Source organism: Neolamprologus multifasciatus, chromosome 5 (assembly GCF_963576455.1).
Source record: "Neolamprologus multifasciatus chromosome 5, fNeoMul1.2, whole genome shotgun sequence".
In the NCBI taxonomy this organism is placed as follows: Eukaryota; Metazoa; Chordata; class Actinopteri; order Cichliformes; family Cichlidae; genus Neolamprologus; species Neolamprologus multifasciatus.
The window spans coordinates 27963610-27983182 of NC_140443.1; the positions used below are offsets into that span (position 1 = coordinate 27963610).

The 19573-nt window shown below is 43.6% G+C and overlaps 1 protein-coding gene across 50 annotated transcripts in view; it reads right to left on the bottom strand.

Annotated features, from left to right (window-relative positions):
* The window catches only part of magi1b (membrane associated guanylate kinase, WW and PDZ domain containing 1b), a 150595-nt gene that overhangs the window by 43279 nt on the left and 87743 nt on the right, over positions 1-19573 (bottom strand). For 48 of the 50 annotated variants that reach the window (XM_085158491.1, XM_085158536.1, XM_085158533.1 and 45 more), the window contains exons 5-12: positions 17971-18196; positions 17037-17119; positions 16434-16469; positions 13165-13222; positions 12121-12254; positions 10909-11028; positions 8341-8526; positions 7559-8218 (exon numbers count right to left, since the gene is read on the bottom strand). In XM_085158491.1, the coding sequence (XP_085014617.1) occupies positions 7559-8218; positions 8341-8526; positions 10909-11028; positions 12121-12254; positions 13165-13222; positions 16434-16469; positions 17037-17119; positions 17971-18196 (1503 nt within the window). The remainder of the gene's footprint in view (positions 1-7558; positions 8219-8340; positions 8527-10908; positions 11029-12120; positions 12255-13164; positions 13223-16433; positions 16470-17036; positions 17120-17970; positions 18197-19573) is intronic. The other 2 variants (XM_085158493.1, XM_085158492.1) reach the window with 1 other exon arrangement.

A 19573-nucleotide genomic window follows, 5' to 3' on the forward strand; every position in this document is an offset into this window, starting at 1 on the left:
TACAGTCTGACAAAAAGCAGTACACCTTGTACACTACCCTGCAACAGATAGAAACTGTTGCACCAACCTGGCAACCCAGCAGTTACTAAACGGAAGCCATTACTAAGCAGATTATGTTGTCTGTCCACGGTGCGTGTCTGTGTGTATGTGCTACTAGGTCTCGGCGAGGAGTGATGGCTTCCAACAGGCAGGTCCATCTGTCACCGTGGCGACAGTGCCTGGTGACCGTGGGGAACTGACAGATGGTCTCTAAGCAACGCTTGTTGTGGTGAGCTGCTTTCTGCTGTACAGTGAAGGAGTGAAAAGCTCATATCAGCCGTGTCCATCGGCATCCTGAGTGTGACAGTCATGCTATGTGCAGCGTTACTGAGGATCCTTCTATGTGTGCAAGTGCCAGTGTGGCTAAATAGCAAAGATGACCAGGTTGAACAGGTTAAAAAAAGAAAAAGAAAACGCAGTGGAAGGTAACAGGTTTCCTTATGGGGAAAGAAACTGTCCTTTTTTCCCTCTTTAAATTAAAAATGGTGAACTGGGGAGTGTTTCTCTTCTAGAACTTTAAATCTGGGGTGAAATCCCCTCCTCCCCCAAATGCACACATCCGCCCAGGGGAGACGCCAGCGCAAATTATCTGCGGAGCATTGTCATGGAAACAAAAAGATGGTGCAATGTTGGAGATTTACGACTCGCCCAGTGGCTACAGAGGTGTGAAGACATGGGAGATTGGTAGGGGCTCGGGGAGCGAGAAAGGCTCACTTCGTCCCCGCCGCGCAACAAGCAATGATTCACCAACTCGAGCCCCTAGCGAGCCAAAAAAAAACGAGCAGAGGTGAATCGTGGGCACCCGGTGGGCAGGCTGCTCCCGCGATCATTGCTTTTCTGAACTGCAACGCTGTTCGTTATGGTGCCACTGGAACGTTCAGTCAGCAGAATTTTTAATGCGAAGTGGGCAAAAATACAACACTTCCTGCCCATACAGTGAATTGATTTCCTGCTTTAGTCTGTGCAGGGAGCCATCATCAGCGTTTATCTCTTTCTAATGGCTTTGTAGAAGACTGGAGACACTAAACGAGTCTTATGAATGTGCGTGCCAGTAACTCTGAGTTTGTTTATGTGGGTTATGCAGTTTCACATAATTGTGTTCCCGTCTATCAGTGTGCGCCCTTAAAGAAAACAGATCCGTGGAGTGCTTTTTGACAGGAGGCACTTACAAGCCATCAGTGCACTTGCCCACCATTACGCCAATAAGAGCCATCTACTGTGACAACGACCCACTTGGTGTTTTTACCTTCATACCTTCCTTAATCCTAAGGTTACCCTCCTTACGTTCCTTGCATGCTGATAGACAACACATAGGGAAACTTGTATTTAAACTGTGAGTGTCTTTAAGGGTACATGAAGTCACCTGCATGCTGCATAGAGATAAATAAGGGGATTTTGCCCTCTTGCTATAATACCAAGGCATCAATTACAGTCTTTTGTGGACCCGGACATGCTGGAGTCACTCCTGTGACTTCTCTGACGTCCGTTACCTGGTTGGCAGGCACGCGGATGTTTTCACTGACCCTTGTGCTCGCTTTCAGATGAGGAAATTTACATCACTCGGTCCCAAGTGAACTCTAGTGGACCTGTGAATGCTGTTTCTAGGAGGATTTGTAAGTGAATGCTAATAGAGTTTTCCAAGGAGCCATGCAGTTAATCTAAAGTCTTGGACACGTCTTTGGGCCCCTCATTTATTCAAAGGAAATAAAAGAAAGTAACTTTACAGGCAGCGGGGGGTTCATCAAATACTTTGACACATGAAATAATTTAAACCTCTTGGCTGTTTCACTCCTGTAACCCGTTGCTTGCTACGGAGAGAAAGGGTCCATATCTCACTTTGAGAGCAGAGACGCAAGAGGCCTGATTGCCAAGCAGGGACTGTTGTGTCACTGATGATTGATGAGTCATGAAGTAGAGGGAAAGAGAGGAAAAGACAGAGAGCAGAGCATCATGGGGGTTTCTACACTGCTCTTTTATCATCTCTCTGATCTTCTGACATCGTTCCTGCCACCATTTTTTCCCCCTTCTCCCCTCATCCACTGCGGCTCCAGTTAATTAAAGGAAAAGCCTAAAGCCTTGCCCCTACAGTAAGGGACTCCATGGGCTCTGTTATGCTTTACGGGTTTTTTGCTGGCTTGTTTTTAGGCCTTTTGTCCCCTTAGAGGAAATGGTCGCAGCAAATCAATATAAAGTTGTTTTCACTGATTAGATTTATCCTATAATTAAACCTTTCCACAGTGGTTTAAGTGGTGTCTTTCAGCATGACAATGTCCTCATCCATAGAGCTTGAGGAGGTTACTGAATAGTTTGCAGACTATGATGTAAATGCTGGTAATCACATGATATACCTTTTACAGTCACCTGATCTCAATTCAATTAAATACCATTAAGTGACTTAACATGTGTTGCACAGCCTTGTCCACCACCATCAAAACACCAAATGAGGGAATTGATTGATACACTGTATAAGTGGTTATTTAATGCTTTAAAAATAAGTAATTCAATAACCTATTTTGTTCTGGACATAAACTGCTGTGGATGCTGGGAGGAGGCGGCACTGAGACAAGAGCACGCAGAGCAGAAGGGAGAGAATTTTCTCCTCTAATGTTAATTTAATTGGAATACCAGAGGAAAGCGCCATCAGAACTTATCAACAGCCAAGGCATGTTGTTTTTAATTTGTTGAAGCTTCCGAATCAAGAACGTCACAAAAGCCACTGTATCCAAACCTTTATTATTAACCTTATGATATTTTTGTCCTCCTTCTTATTTCTAGGACATCAAGCAGAGCTTTAATAATCCCGCTCAAAGAAAAAAACTACCAAGAAATACCTGAAACTGTCAGCTTAACAACATTCAAATGACCATTTTCATGATTTAATTGCAATTAGTATAACAGATTTCCACATTTCCAAAACTGTCCCTTGTATCTGGGCTTCTCCACTGTTCATACAGTCACTTTAGCATTCGCCTTGACCACAGTGGTGTTGAGAACTCCCTTTTTATGAGCCAGTTTAAAGTATTGTTTTCCGAAGTTGTTCCTCTATTAACACCTCCGGTTTTTCCACCATTCTTCCGCCTCCCCCTGGCCCGTGCTGCCAAGCTGCTTCCTGAGCGAAATGTGGGTAAAACCTACGCTTACATTATGTTGTCAGATTACAAGTAACAAGCTGTGTCTGTGCTGTTAGTAGATTACTCACACCCTCATCGGGCCTGCTTGTTTGCAACCCTATGCTCATTTGCGCTGCCATTAGTAAACTACATTAGGTTATTATTGAGCTGAAGTGGCTGCGCCTGTGTTTATAAATTTACACTCTGTTAATAGATTACCCGGAGGACTTTCCACTCCCATTGCTTCCATTTGCCCTGCTTAGTGAATCAGGCCCTTAATGTAAGTTGATTTTTCCATTAATTTGTCATCCAGAGGTACGTATCCTTCCGCCTTCATGTACATTGGTATGACCAGTTTGCAGCTAGCCCAGCGCGCATTACCGTGCATTCCTGCCTGGATTTTCAAACAGGTAAAATATGAAAGAAAATAATGCAACTCTGCATCCGTGCTGAGACAAATAGACGTAATTTTTTTTTTCCTGAGCTGACTAATGACAGAAGCTGCCGGAGCTGCTAGGAAGCTATGTTTCAGAAAAACTGCACCGAAACTAGTTTTCACTGACAAACAGCTATACAACAGGTGTATGCACTCCTATGGACAAAAGAGAGTGGGGTAATGGAAATTAGCATCTATGCAACGGCAAGACATCAGGGGCCAAAATGAATTATGCTGGTGCATCAGTGAGGGCAGGAGAAGACAGGCAGGGGAAAATGAGCCCATTACAGGAGTGTAATTAGACAAATGAAAGCACAATGGATTACAAAACCTGACTGAGGTAATAAATCATTCCTGCGCGCTTATAGGAAGTACATGACAGAGTGTCAAGTGTCTAAAACCCACTATTTAACCTACGAAGCACTGTTAAAGTGTCTCCACGCTGACCCGTTGCATGGCTCTTCCTCCAAATCTATTAAATGAGGGAGAGAGGCAAGTGAGAGGGGGGGCATACTGTTGCACGCAGCGGCTTTAACGAGTTCGCTTCTTCGCGCGCTAGTCCTCAGGGATTGGCTCCCATCTTTACGTGGGTGAGCAGGTGTGAATCTCCATCCTGGCAGTGGGGGAACAGAAACGGAAAAGGAGGGATGGAGGGGCGGAGGAGAGGTGGATTTCCACCAATTAAGGCTGAACCAGAGTCTTTCTGCCTTTAATCTATAATTGGATGCATGACTGTTCATGTTCATGAGACTGGCTGAGTGAATGCCTATAAGCAAGCAGCGTTTGGTTGGAAGGAGAGAGACACAGAGAGAGAGAGAGGGAAGCAAAGAAAAGACGTATGTGTATTATAAGCAAAGCTGACATCAGGACCCCAATTAGAGGCCGGTGTGCTTTGCTGCTACTGGTGGAGTGATCCTGATTGAGACAGCAGTGAAGAGAGTGTGAGCAGGACAGTAATTAAGGCACCATGACTAGAGCCTTAGATGATGTGCTCCCCAGAGTGTAAATGTAAAAAAAAAAAAAAAGAAAAGAAAAGAAAGAAAAAAGAAAGAAATACACATGACAAGCGAATGATGAACAGCAGCACAAACACACACACACACACACAAAATGTGCAGCCTAAACATGCTTAAAGACTCTAAAGGATGGGAAACGTGTGGGAGGAAGGGATACACAGTGGGACACAGTGTATATCAATAAGCTTTGATGGAGAAAAAGGGACCCAGGTATTTGCTCATTCTCTTAAACTGATTTAGTCAGCCATAATATCTAAACAAAGTCTACTCATCTATCCTGCCACAAAAAGGCCATAGGAAAAAATTATTTGTCCAGTGAGAACACATTGGAGATGTGATCAAAAATGGTGCTAAAGCAAACATTCAGCGAATCAGTTAGCGGAGAATTAATTAGGGGGAAATGAATTGTCAACTATTTTGTTAACTTTAAAGTGTCATTGCTTAAGTTATTTATCAAGACAATAAACATCAATAATCTGGGTCTTCCAGTATTGCAAAGGTCAGAATTTGCTTTGATAAAATTGGAAAAAATGATCAAAAGCAAGTTACACCTCCCATCACGATACTAGATTGGCGCTACATCATGCTCACATACCGGTATCCCCTAAAAGAGCTGGAATTTAGTTTTTGGGTTTCATGTGGTTTATTCTTGACTAGCTAGCACCCAGGAGAGAACCACTGCTGTGCACCGGGTATTTTTAGTTGTCTTTGTGAGTTTATTCTGCAGGCTGCTGTCTGTTTAAATGAAAACTCATTATATATTGATTTCAGATTCACGGCCAGAAAAAAGCAGACATCTGAGGATGGAAACTTGAACTTACATTTTCTTTTCTTCTTTTTTTGATAACTTTTATTCTTGCATAGACTTCATAGCTAAACAACTCTCAGAATTCAATTGTTGGAAAGACATGAGATTTCTCAGTACTAATGTCAACATGACTGGAGCATTGTCATGAGAATTTCTGATGTCTTGCTTTTAGGAACAGAAACATGAAAATGAACATAAAATGAAGTCCAAAGTCACAAAGACTGATTTCATTTAAAAAAAAGTTTAGACAAAGAAGGTGAAGAACATGCACTAATCTAATTTGTACCTCTGCTGTCCTATTTCTACATTAAAAGTTAGATATCTGATGTTGGAGCCATCAAGTCAGCGGATCACTTTCTAATAATAATCTGAAGGAAATGTGTTAGTTTCCTGCTTTTGTATGCACCCCTTTGTACAAACTCTAGTGCAATAAAAGCCACCATAAAGCGCAATCAGTAATGCTGGTTCGCTTAAAATGCTCCTCATACTTTATCCATACCATCCTTGTGTTTCCTCCAGTATCATTCTACTGTCATAGTCTGTCTGTGTCGATCGCAGACAGCCAATGCATTTACAGAAGCCCAATTAAACTGACGTCTGTTTCCTTGACAGCCCATTAAGCTCCTGCCTGAGATGAGATGAGGCCGAATCGCTTTACGCACTTGTGTACACAAGCGTGATGAGGAAATGCTACTCATTACCAAAAGCCAGAGAGTAGGGTAGAGAAGCCGTTTGGTCTGTGCAGTTTTTGGAAGGTTTAGCCATTTGTTGAGAAGTCAGACAAACAGACTGTGGCAGAAAAAGATTGAGATACAACTTCAGAAAGAGAAAAAGAAAAAAGATTCCATGCGAGATTACAGTGCGAGCTGCCTGCCATTCATCTGACCAATTTCCCTTGGCAGTTCTGAGCACTTAACCTTATGACGGAGATAAACTGCATGCGTGTACACAGACACACACAAAACCTTTTAGTAACTAGAATTAATAAGCCCTAAAGCAAGCAAAAGGAGAGTCTGGCAGAGAAAATGGTCCAATTACTTGTATCACACGGGGCGTTTAGAGCGGCGGAGGTCTGCGCGTCTGAGGGGGGATTGGAGGGAAAATACCGAAATTCAATCATTTCAGTTGTATCCTATTCACAGTTGCTTTGTTTCCATTTAGTGCTCCTGTGCGACCGTGATTTTCAATCAGAAGCCATGACAAAGGCTGAGTGGCGCACGGCGAATTACAGGCATTTACACGCGGCTGCACCATTTTCACAGCGCTAACGTTGACCGGCTAGCACCGGATTTTTTTACGTTAAGGGCAAAATGTCGCGGGCTTATATCGAGGCGGAGAGCCAGGTGGGTGGATAAAAGGCATGCCGGCACAATTGGTGGCATCTTCAAAGTGATGAGCTTGAACGTGGGACTACACTAAAACCCCAAAATACACTAGACATTCTCTCTCCCAGCAAACACAGCAAACAGAAACAGAGCAGACTGCAAATGAACATGAGCAGAGACAGAGAGAGGAAAGCTGAGTTTTTCTTTTTGAAAAGGGGCGAGAATATTCATACTCTGACCTCAAAACACCAACTAAGCCTGAATTTCTCTCCTCTGTTTATCGCTCTTTCCATACTTTTCCCATCTAACCTTTTAGTCTTCTTTCTCCACTTCCGCCTGCCTTCCATTTCAGGAAAGCAGCTACAACTGGCTTGTCAGAGCCGATAACTGTAAACACCTCGCTCTCTCTTCACACTACACTACACCACATCCTCAAATGTTATTTCAACTTCCTCTGCGGCTCCTTCCTTACCGTAATTATCCTTCTATCTTTCCTCCTTTGCAATCTCTTGTATAATTCCACCCTCTATTTGCATGAATAAATAAATGTGTGTCAATAAAAGAGCTCGGTGAGCGGGAACAGCCTGTAGGGCAGAAGCCTATTATTTTTTTTTGTCAACAGCATCAAGCAGATGCATGCGAAAGGTTTGTTTTGTTTTGCGCTGCTTCAACATATGGGCACATAACTCAGAAACTGCTGCATTTCTACTTGACACCTGCTCCCAACACATTCCTCATCTCCATCTGCTGTCACAATTTACTAGACGAGTGACAAATTTACCGACACGGCGGGTGAACGCAAAGAGAAGTTAGCCTTCACTCACCTCTTTGCACCAGCATGGTGACCTCACTGCCTTTGGGACACTTGCTGAGCAGGTCAACCACCTGGTTGTGGGACATGCTCTGCACATTTCTCTTGTTCACCTCCACGATGATGTCGCCCTCCCTGAGACCGCGGCAGCGTGGGTAGTCCACGATCTGTTTCACTCTTTGCCCCCCACCGCCGGGACTGTCAGCAATGGTGAATCCGAAGCCCTTGTCTCCTTTCTCCATGTGTACAGTGATGAGCTCTGGCTGCGTTGCGATGGATGAGGCCAGGGTGACTACATCACTAGGGTAGCCATGCTGGGAAGAGGTATCAGAAGCCACCTCTGTGGAGGGGCTGTGGGGTCGGGGGAGGCCGTTGACGGGGACCCCGCTGTTGGTTGGACCATTGTTGTTGTTCTGACTGCCGTGGCTGGACGGCGAATCGTAGCTGTTAGAGGTCTCCTGGCCGTTAACGATGATGGGCTCCTTGTTGTCGAGGATAGCCACTGAGGTAACCAGGCTGGTGTTTGGGTCGTCGGGGTCAAAAGGCAACGGGTAGCCACGGCACAGCTCCAAGTTGACCATGGAACCAATTGGAATCGATTGGAAGATCTTCACAACTTGAGCATGGGTGTAGCCGAGCACACAGGTGTCGTTAACACTCACAATCACATCACCTTAAAGGGGTGAGAAAGAATGAAGTCCATTTATTTTTGTCAAGTAGAACATCCATCCATCCGTATCCAATTCAGGGTCACCTGATGCAGCTACCCTTTGTTAATAAATACAGGATACTTACCAGTCTCCATCTTGCCATCAAGGGCGGCAGGGCCATCTAGGACTAGGCTCTTTATCTGCAGGAACTCATCTGGCTCATCCCCTCCCACAACAGTAAAACCAAACCCCCTACGACTCTTCTTCAGTTTGGTATTTATGAATGTCCCCTTCAGCTCAGATCGGTTCCTGGTAAAGAAAGGCTTCCCTCCTAAAAACACAGACACAGATAGCTCAGCTTTCACCACACTGGATGCCACAGCAGATACTCAAGAACTGGGTTAAGCAGTAGTTGGATTCAGTTTGCAAAGCCCTGGAGCTACTAAACCTCCTCAGGTAAAGAATTATTGCTACAGTGAAGAGCCTTTGCTCGTTTGTGTCAAACCATCTCTGCGCAACCATCGCAGCAGGTATCATTAAATGCACAACAAATCTTCTGATTGGTGTTTGTCTTGTACAGGCAAGGACAACTGTCACTGCTTGACGATTGCTCACATGGTGCAAACAGGTCAAAACAGACCTATTACAATAAAATGATTAATTAGGTTAAAGGGAATGAACAGAATCATAAGCATCAAGTCAAACTGAAGGCTTAACTGATCCCATTTGGCAACTACATTAAAAGTTCATATAGAAAAGACTGAGTATGGTTGAATGACTTTCTTCAGCACATGCAACTCAGTACATGCAACTCAGAGCAAGACCGGAAATAAGAAGCCCGAGTATAGACATGCAAAGCCTTTAAATCTGAACTCATCTACTGTTATCGCTACTGGAATCAGTCCATATTAACTTTTTGATAATAAGATCATTTATTACTTATAATTTTAATTTACAGCGTGATGATGTGATGGGACAAAAACAGTTTAGACAGGAACTTATTTCAAAATAGTATGACACCACTTCAGCTCTTTGAATGTCTAATATGCAGGCTGCTGTTTGCTTTCACTGGCAGTTTGGCATTTGAAGACACAACAGGCGCACCAGATATCTGTAGCCTGAATAGCAATGACATTGCTTCAGATGAAGGTCACATGACCGTCGTGTTCGCATAAGCGATGTTTCCGGCTTGTTTCAATCAGCTGCTGAAATCTCTTCTGAGAAGACATCTGTATCACTCCACACTGGTTGTGAGGGTTTAACTGAGACACATCTATATGAAAAAAATTTGACAGTGATCTTGTGAAAGAACAACTGCTCAAATGACATCTAAACTCGATTCTCTTTTTCTTGACTTTGCTATCTAATTATACGGCATTAAGGATAAAATTGATCCTTTCTATTAGGAATGAAAAACAAACAGATGAATACACAGGCACAGGCTGAGCTCCGCTTCTCTATTAAAGGACACGATGCATGCCAAACGCACAATACTTCGGATACACAAATGATTGAAGAGATGTTGGCAGAAAAGAAAATAAGAAGAGAGAGGATGATGAAGACTAAAGGAACGTCTGTGTGGTGACCTGCAGCACCACATTAGGTTATGGCAGCGCTACAGCTTATGCATTCAATGAAAAATGCATTACCCTTGGAGTCGGTCTGTGCCCTTGTGTTTTATTGTCTACGTGCACGTGTGTTTTCATGCTCAGTGCCTTTTGAATTGGATTTTTTTCCCCTAGACTAGGGGAAATGTAACTAAACTGTGTGCTGATATGGGTGGCTTTATCCACCAGGGATCTAGAGATGTAAGAACAGACCAGGAAGCGGGAGGAACATAAAAAGCAAGTGTGTTAGATTAAAAGATTTCAAAAGTGATGTCTTTCTATGGAGTAATATGGAGTGCTGGTACAGTCAAGCTAGCAGGAGTTTGAGACTAGGGGTGCGGAGGGAGGGGTAAGACAAAAAGATGGACAGCACCAAGCAGCTAAACCAAAGCAGAAAGCTGGGTGGGACCAGACAAAAGGCAGCGAGACGGCAAATGTGCGCTATAAAATAAAGAGATCGATGAGGGAGAAGGAAAAGGCTGCCGACAAAGCAGCAAGAGAGAGTAAGAGGGAGAGACAGGGTGAGGCAGTTAATTCTCTGCCATGGCTGTGCTAATTAGACAAGCTGCTAGTGGGAGGCCGGTATAAAAGGAACTGGCAACCAGGAGAAGGAAACACACTGTAACGGCGAGACTCTCTATTTGTGTGTGTGTGTGTGTCACTAAATGATGGGTGAAATCAGGCCATTATGTGGAACAACACAGCAGAGGTTTCCTGAGAATCAACACGTTGCCACGATAAACACAGGCAGAGGGACATTTATGGAAGGGCACTCGGCAGAGCGTGTCTTCGTAAAAGTATGCAGACTGGATGAAATTTTGTTCAGTGCACGTGTCACGCGAGTTCAATTTGACTTATAAAAAATGCATGATGTGATTTATACAGAGAGCAGCTTTACGGTGTCAGTTCAGTTCTGGTCCTCCATCACGACAACTCAAACAGGGCCTGAGGCGCTGGCACAGGAAAACAAACTAAGCTGTAAAAGATGAATTTTGTTTAACTTATAATAAGTCGCTCTGGGTAACGCCGCCTGGAAACAAAAAAGTTATGCATAATCCTCATTTCGCTTGGTTGCGGGCTTTAGCTCTCTGAGGATGACAACTTACGTTTTTGTCCCATCGCGTTGGGCACTGCGGGCCCTGTCTGAGGGTCCCTGTAGGTCTCCTGGTGGTTGGCAGCATAGCTAGCCAACGGAGCCCCTGCCATGGTCGAGTCTTCGATCCATTCTGCAACAGCGAGAGGCACATATTCTCGAGATGGAGTCTAGACAGGTGCAAAGTTGTCCTACTTGAACGAAACTGAGGCTAAGACAACACGTCCTGCTGTGCTGTGTGCTTGCAACAAAGCAAATGCAGCTCCGATGAAGCCGACAGAACTACTGTGCAGCGTGTTAATTACAGTGGATGAAAGATTGATGTGAAGCCTTCTACCCACTACAGATTCATGTTTCACTACTGAGCTCAGTATGAACACAAGAATTAATATGGTTTCGCATCTCTCTTCTCAATAAAACTGGTGGTGTGGGAAACCAGAACAACTGATTCCCTTTCTCTTGACTGCCTACCACCTTTGATTAATCACCTTGCTAGACTGCAGTTTGTCATAATATTCATAACAGATAGATGAAGTAAACACGTGGTTTTTTTTTTCTTCATTTTTATCTTTTGCAGAGAGATTCATCCTTCAATTGGGGGAAAAAAATCAGCAGGTGAATCTAATGTTTTATGCTGAATGAGCAGAATGTGGAGTGCAATAGGAGAATTCCCTCTTGAGTTGACCTGCATTTGCAATTAATTTCACTGTTGGGTGTCCTGTGAATATGCAAAGAAAGAAGGGCAAGAGCATCACTGAGCTAAACCGTTGCTTGGTTTTGGGCAGCTGTCTCAGAAGAAGTGTTTGGGAAGAGTTCTTATTAGTGTTACAACTGGCAGAATTTATTAAGTAACACAAAATTAAGGGTCTCCACTCCAGCTCTTAAGCAGGCAGGTGGGAGCCAAACTTACCTGTTGTTACCTTCGTCCAATTTATAACAAGCAAACGAGAATCAAAAGGTAGCACAGAAAACTGAAATTAACTTCAAAAAGGCTGCGTGGTGCAGCCGCAAATAATAGTTATGCCTTTATGGGAGGGCACTTAGCAAATCATAAGGCAGGAGCTGGCAGCAAAAATAAAACTGTAGCAGTAATAGGCATTGGCAGATAAAGTCACACTCGCTCATACTCACACAGACAGACACGCAGAGCATGCAGGCAACTCATTTATACACATGAATAAGAAAGAAAGAAAATGACGCCCCCGGTGGGGGCTTGTGAACGAACCTCGGATGTAGCGCTCACCTTCAGGTGGCTGCTGGCTCTGGGGCTGAGGCTGCTGAGGCTGCTGCTGTTCCAGCTGCCTGCGCTTCTTAGCCTCTAGCACCGGATTTTCATACTGGGTCTTCCTGTTGATATGACTTTGGGACGGTGGACGGAGTGGATGAAAAGAACATAAGAATACAGAACAAGATGCAAGGGGAGGGGGTAAAGATCAGCAGGAGAGTAGAGCACAGCAGGGACACGGAGAAGAGGATAAGGTAACAGCGGAGCAGGAGAGGGTCAACAAAGGGCGAGGGGATTGGGGTGGGGAGTGGAGAAACATGGCGATAAGCTTTGATTAATACATGGTGGCACAATGCACACACACCCACGCTTACACAGAAACCTCTCTTTGAGATGCACATGACACAGCCGTGCCTACAAATCACATCAAATAAATCCTTTTGTGCTGATGGCTTAATTTCGCTGAAACCACAAACATCTTTCACATTACAGCCTGGGAGGTTTCCTACTAACCTAACTAGCACTGAAAAATGGAACCTGAAAGCGCCACATTATACAGCAAATGAAGGAAACTGTGAATAATGTATATTAGAAAAAATATTGCAGAAACAAAGAGAGAGGGGTGGGGGGGTGGGAAGAAATGCCACAGCCTTGGGCCCACAGGTGCTGCTTTGAACAACAAAAAAAACAACTAAAAAAAACCCGCATGAAACATATTTGTATTAATGCTGAGGCCCGGGGGCTTCACACAATATGAGATACGCACATATGTGCTTGCACAAACACGCTCGCTGCATATTTTTGTTCATTTTTTTTCCGAATGTTAGTGACACAAACAATGGCCTACATTTTCCAGGACACAAAAGGACTGAAATAGCTGAAGCAAGAATCTGGCTGTGATCTCTTCCATTAGCAGTGAGGTTAAGAGTTTTTGTTGCTTGAAAGAAAAAAAAGAAATGTGTGGATGTACTTCTATTTATGCACACGAAGAAGAAGCTGGGAGCTATTTCTAGATTTTTCTGCGACGTCAGCCTGTGCACTTACTCAACATAGTAGACTCCATACACTGGATCATCTATTTTCTCCCATCCTGGAGGAAGTTCTGTAAAGAAAAAAAAAAAAAAAGATAATGAGACAAAGGAAGTAAGTAAATCTTGACTTGCAGGAAGCCGTGTATTGAGCCATTTGAGGCAAAGCCAGGAGAGACCTTTTGCCACGTCATTGTAATCGGCCCGTCAGTCAGTCTCCGAGGCCAGAGCAGCTCAACAGCTTCACAGGCTGTCTGGCTGTTCTCACCTCTGTCCCACTCACAATGCTGACATTTCCACCCATCAGATAAGAACAGAGCAAGACCCCCATGGGCACAGGTGGATGTATGAATGCGGGGAGGGGGGTAGAGAGATGAAAGGCACATGAGAAGGAAATCACGAGAAGGAAGTGGACAGGAGCACGGGAAGTGGGAAGAAATACAGGGAAAAAACGGCAATGAAGAAGAGGCGGGTAAAGTTATAAATGACAGGAAGCAGGTGGAAAATTCCAGGCTTAGAAACCTTTGTGCAAAATACATTGAAGCTAAAAAGACATGTACTAAATTGAGATGATTGGTTGGTTTCTGAATGAACAACTTCTCTTCAGAAACACACGTCTCTAATCATTGTGCTGGAAAGGTATGGTCGAAAAGTACCTGTCCTTGGCTAAACAAAGGCACCGAGGCTCTTTAGTTTTCACATGGATCGCTAAGTGTCTGGTAGAGATTGTTGCAGATTTTACTTCACATTGGTCTCTTTGTGGGCAGAATTAAAACCGGCTTGAGTAGAACTGAAAGGGACACTGTTCACACTGACGTAAGCACACGTGTGCGAGCGCTAAAACACGTGAAAAGGTGAAACTTAAAAGATGACCATAGAAAGACATGAATATGGTGCCAATGTGCAATCATCCAGTGGTGCAAACTTGCTGCAGCGCAAAGCTGTTATCTTCAACAGAGCCATCTGATTCACTTCTCCAGCCTGATTGCAGCAGCATTGATTACTGGCCATCCTCCACACAGATAATGCCACAGGCTTCTAATTGACTATAAACACATTGTCCGGTAATCCTCTCCTGTGACGAATAAGTTCTACATATTATAATTATTATTATTATTGTATATATATATTTATATTTCTTCATACATTCTTATGTATTTCTATACTGTGTATTTGTGTATTGTGTATTTTGTTGTACAGTTATTTTATTTTCAACTTTAATTTATATATTTTATCTTATTCCTTCCCAGTTAAATTTACCCTTTTTAATTTTCATATTTATTTCCTATCTTATTCACAGCCTTTTCTTTCTTTAGGTCACAAGCAGTTGTGTAAGCATTTCACTGCATATCGTACTGTGTATGACTGTGTATGTGACAAATAAAATTTGAATTTGAATTTGAATTACCCCCAGCCAATTTCTGCTCTGCCCTGCGTGCAAGTAGATGGTAATTACAATCATCCAACTTGGAGAGCTTCCCTCTGCTTTTTAATAAGGAGGACCTCGGCTGGAGTGGAATCAGCTGCAGATGCAGACACACAGAAACACGCCGCCGCGGTCTACATATTAATTTATCATTTGTAAGTGAAACCAGAGCCAACAGCTCCGTGCGTGTGAGCGGCTCGGGCTTCTGTGGGTTCCGTCTTTTTCTACACCTGCTGAAGTGCATCTAAAAGCACAAGGGGCAAAGAAGAAATGCAAGGTTACGGGAAAGAGATGTCGCGAGGGTGAACGCGCAAGGCGAGCACGGTAAATTATCATTTAGATGTTTTGAACTGGAACGTTAAATGGAATGCGGTCCCGCCTGGCGTCACGCAAAAATTCTAATCACCCACGTTATTTCACACTGCACTAGTTCCACTCCGGGAGGACCACCTGTGTGTGTGTATAAGCGCAGAGAGAGGACGATCTGTGCTGCAAACCTACTAAAAGCCTGGCATTGGTTTCGCTGTGTTTGCAAACACAGATGACAACAGCAAAGACAAAGGGAGAGAAAGTCGTCGCTCATTAAGCCGTGTTTTGCTCTCACCCCGTGTCCCTCTTCCCACTTTCTAGAACACATTGTGATTTCGAGGGGGAGACGAGCGTGACGAGTTACGCGTTTAACTGTTCGCATCTCATTCTGTTGATATAGAGCTGTGATTGATTTCTCCGGAGGAAGAGTCTGCCACAGAGAGGCACTTCTTGTGCACGTGGGTGTACGTGAGAATTTGGGCATGCGTGCCGGCGTTCATAAAAAGGCTTTCGTCTGCTCGTCTCCTTCGAGAGCAGGATTTAATTGCGGTTTCTGTGCCCACCTGCATCGGAGGGCGCCGATCGATAATTATTGAGCATGTTCATCCAGTTGAGGATGTCTTGTGGACAGGGTTGGGGGGGCTTGTCTGACCTGAAGATTTAAGCGCTGTTGATGCTTAGCAATTGGAGTGGGTTTAAAAATAAAGAAATAAAAGCGTGATAGATTCTCCGTTTTCCTTGGCAGCATCTCATCAACCTGTTTGGATCTGGTGTGCTCTCTTTTTCCTGCTTTTATTGCTTTTTGCTGGAAACACCTTCTGCTGCTCGGGGGGGAGAAAAAAAAGAGCTGGAGAGACTAAAACGAAGCCGTTTCTCTGTAGTTGAACCCTTTCATATTACATTTAACCATTTTAAACAGTGCTAATATAGAATATATTTACTAAAGCAGTAATAATGGTGATGAAAACATACTACGTTCATACAGATTTTCATCACAGTATTAGATGTGGGCGTTTATATTTTCCCCCCCTTGTATTGCACCGTGTACCCCCAAGTGAAGTCCAAACATGTCAATCATTATTCTGATATATTTCCTCTAATGGAATAATTCATTACAGGTGCATAACAGTGCGGGGCATCATCTCCAGACACCATTTATCCTGCACAGGTGGCCTCACCGCTCTGTCTGAGAGGCTAGTTAGTGTGCTGATGGGCATCAGAACAAAGAGCCTGTAGCTGTCTGGCTCAGACAGGCACATTAGGAAACCATCATTACAACAATCTTCTCTGGATCAGCTTTTTGCCTCTTATGTCTGATATGATGGCCTTCTGATGTGGGACTGTTTTGTAAGGCTGTGTAGTGTGACACCTGCATGGCTGGTGGCATGTGGGTTTGATGACAATTATGTTCAAGGCCGCATACGAATGCACATTTAAAAATCCCACGTACTAATGGAAGGGCAGACAATTGTCATGATGTGTCATTTCTGAATGATTAAAGTCACAGTCACCTAACTGATACATGTCAAAAAGATGAGAGAAGTTCCTACCTAGGTCATTATCCAGCTCCTCTGTATGTACCCCTTCTACTCAGTCGAGTGGACGGCACAGCAGTGCCACAGGATTGTTGTTGGGAAGGCAGGAGGGGTGGATTGAAGCAGAAAGACAAACATCTGTGAGTTAGGCGGCTGTAATAACAACATCTGGACACTGGGTGGCAAGATTTAACCAAAACCAGAGCAACAACCTCTGAAAAACCATGTTTATTAAAATCAGGCGGCACTAAAGACTGCATCTCTGAATGTGGTTTGACACCATAATGGAGTTGAGCTTGTGACCTTTTCTTTTCCTGTATACTGTAACAATAGACTACAAAATTGGGGAAGGCAATTAATGGAAGGTGTAGGTCTTGTTGCTCCAAGAACCAGCTGGAAGAAGAGCAAAGGTGGCACCAGCCAGTGGACTGCACACCTTTTTCTGTGACCCAATACTGACACCTAAAGACTAAAAGGGTGAACCTCTCAGATGTGTTATCTGAGTCTGAGTTTTTGGGTACGGTGTAGAAAAACATGCTCTAAACAACGGAACAAAACAAATGAAAAAATTTTAGCTTACAGAAGATTTTGCACAAACATTGACAGACAGACACATACCATCATCTTCAGATTCTTCCAGGGGTTTCTGGGGTTTGTCCAGGCACCGAGGGTCTATCCAGGAGGTCGTCCTTGTATTGTGGCTAAGCAGAACACACAAGACAGGCCAGACAAGACAAATTATTAGAGGGTAGCTAATAGATGTCGGAAATTTGACCCTGAAACAGGTGGAATGAATGATTTATAAAAAAGGAAAACGTGACACACGGCACTTGATCATTAACTGAAAGCCCCGAAAGTCAGGTCAATATTGCTGAGATAAAACAGGAAACATTTAAATCTGAGCAAAGTGGAATGCTTTTACCATGTTAATAATAGTAAAAAAGAACATTATGATTGTTCATTTTAATGGGTGTAGAGAAGAATAACACAGCTGGAAGGATCCTAAAAAAAAGAAGAAGTAAGTTACAGTGGATATTTAAGGTTTTATGCCTCATATTAAAGAATTTCAAATCTATTAGAATCTGTTTGACAAGTAACAACAACAAGGAGTAAGGCATCATAGATAGAAAGCATGACCAGGTAATCTGTAATAAATTTCTCTCTAAAATTCTCTATCTTGCAGACTTGGTTCATGGCTGTAGGAGCGATGCAGGAGGAACTCTTTGGCATCCTGAATTATGCTTCATGTAGCCGCTGGTAATGTACGCTGCATTCTTTAAACTTTCATGCTTCCTAAAGCCTTCGAGTACTCTCCACAGCGACACACGTCTGTCACATTAAGATGAAACCTGGATCTGGTTTAGACGGTGCAGACGATGGTTAATACAGAAAGAGAGTCAGCCATGAGAAAATGTGTCGCGTTAGATAAAGTCATGTCAGATTTTAAACAGAGTTTAATCAAAATGAAAGGAAGCTTCATTCAGCCACAGTGAACACTGATAATATCTGATTTAGGAGTAAGCACTACTGGAATCCGACCTTTGGTACTTACTCTATAAAATAGACCTCTCCGTTCTCGGTATAGGCCATCTCCCAGTTGTCGGGCAGAGGTCCCAGCGGATCCTCTGGGGGAGGATGGCTCAGGTGAGTGTGTGTCTGCTGTGTGCTCTCCGTGGTGGCCGGTGGTGAGGGGGTTGTCCCAGCGTAGGACAGGTCACTCTGGCGGGGGGCGAAAGGGCGCACCGAGTGATGAATCTCGTCTAATTCACTAGAGTCTCCTGGAGGGACAAAAAACCCAGAACACACACAGCCTGGTGTCAAAAATCTTTCAACTAAAGGACGCCAGTAACACTTTCAAGGAGCAGCAAGTAGCTGTGAAAACAATGAGTTAACCTTGGGATAATGGTGCGCTCCGTTTCAAGCTGGGAGTTCCAAGCTACCAGTTGTCAACTGGAAAGCTCCCACCAAACCCAACTCAACAATCCAACATGGCAGCAGTGCACGTAAACATGAGTGAAACTGTAAAACTTGCAATCTGCTGCACTACTGTTGTGCATCTCTGACTCGCTGAATGAGCCACACACAGAGCACTGACCGGACTTTACTAGGATGTACTCGATTAGGAAATTCCATTTGCTCTGGAAGATGGCCGAGGCAAATGGAACGCATCACGAGATCAACTAAAGAAATTTTTTATTTTTTTGTAAACATCATTTAGTGTATTTCTATAATGTTTTAAATTTCCATAGGAATAAAAACATCGCCTGCCTGAGCAGTCTGAATAATTTAAAGACTAAAAACTTTGAAAAAAGTTTCATGAGGCTGTAAAAATCCACAACTAGATGCCAAGAAAGCCTCATGTCAGTGAGTTTTTGCATCTATTTATTGAATGAAATCAGTTATGTTGCTATAGCATGTTTCCATTTAGCCCAATAACTTCCTACAGACAGAAGTACTTTGGGCTTGTTTCTTTCCTCCTTCAGTAAAGAATGCCGAGTGGGCAGTTCACGCCTTGAAAGTGCTAGCACCTTGCTTCCTGCCGGTTCATTTCCACACTCACACTTGAGTGGCACTTGTCACACAATCACAGAGAGTTAAACAACTTCTGGTGCCACATTTGAAAAACACATGTCAGCCACAGCTTTAAGGCTGAAACTCCTTAAATTTCCTACTCACCGACTAACAAGGAAATCCCAGAAATTACTCCAGTTCATTTCTTTAATGTCAAACAAGCAGCACTGCTGTCATTTTACCAACTTAAACTTAATTTAATGGACTATTATCCCCCCCAAAATCAATTTCACATGCTCAGGTGTCTAATGCTCGCAGCCAGATGGCACTATTTTACATGTGTGGATGCAGATACGCAGGCAGCAGATGCAGTCAGAGCCAGAGACCACTTACTCACCAATCAAAGAAGTTCTTGTATTCTGCAGCCCCTCTCCACAGCAAAGGGCTCTTTCTCTCTCCACTTCTTTTGTGCTTTCTCCTACTTCTTTTCTGAGCTTATCCTTTTTCACAGTATAAAAACCTCCCCTGCTTGTTTCTTTCTCCCTTTTCAGTCGTTTCTTTTTTAGACTTGCCCTCTTTCTCAGTCACCTCCTCTTTCTATTTAATTTCCTGCTACCTTCTCTCCACTTGCATTCGCCTCCCAC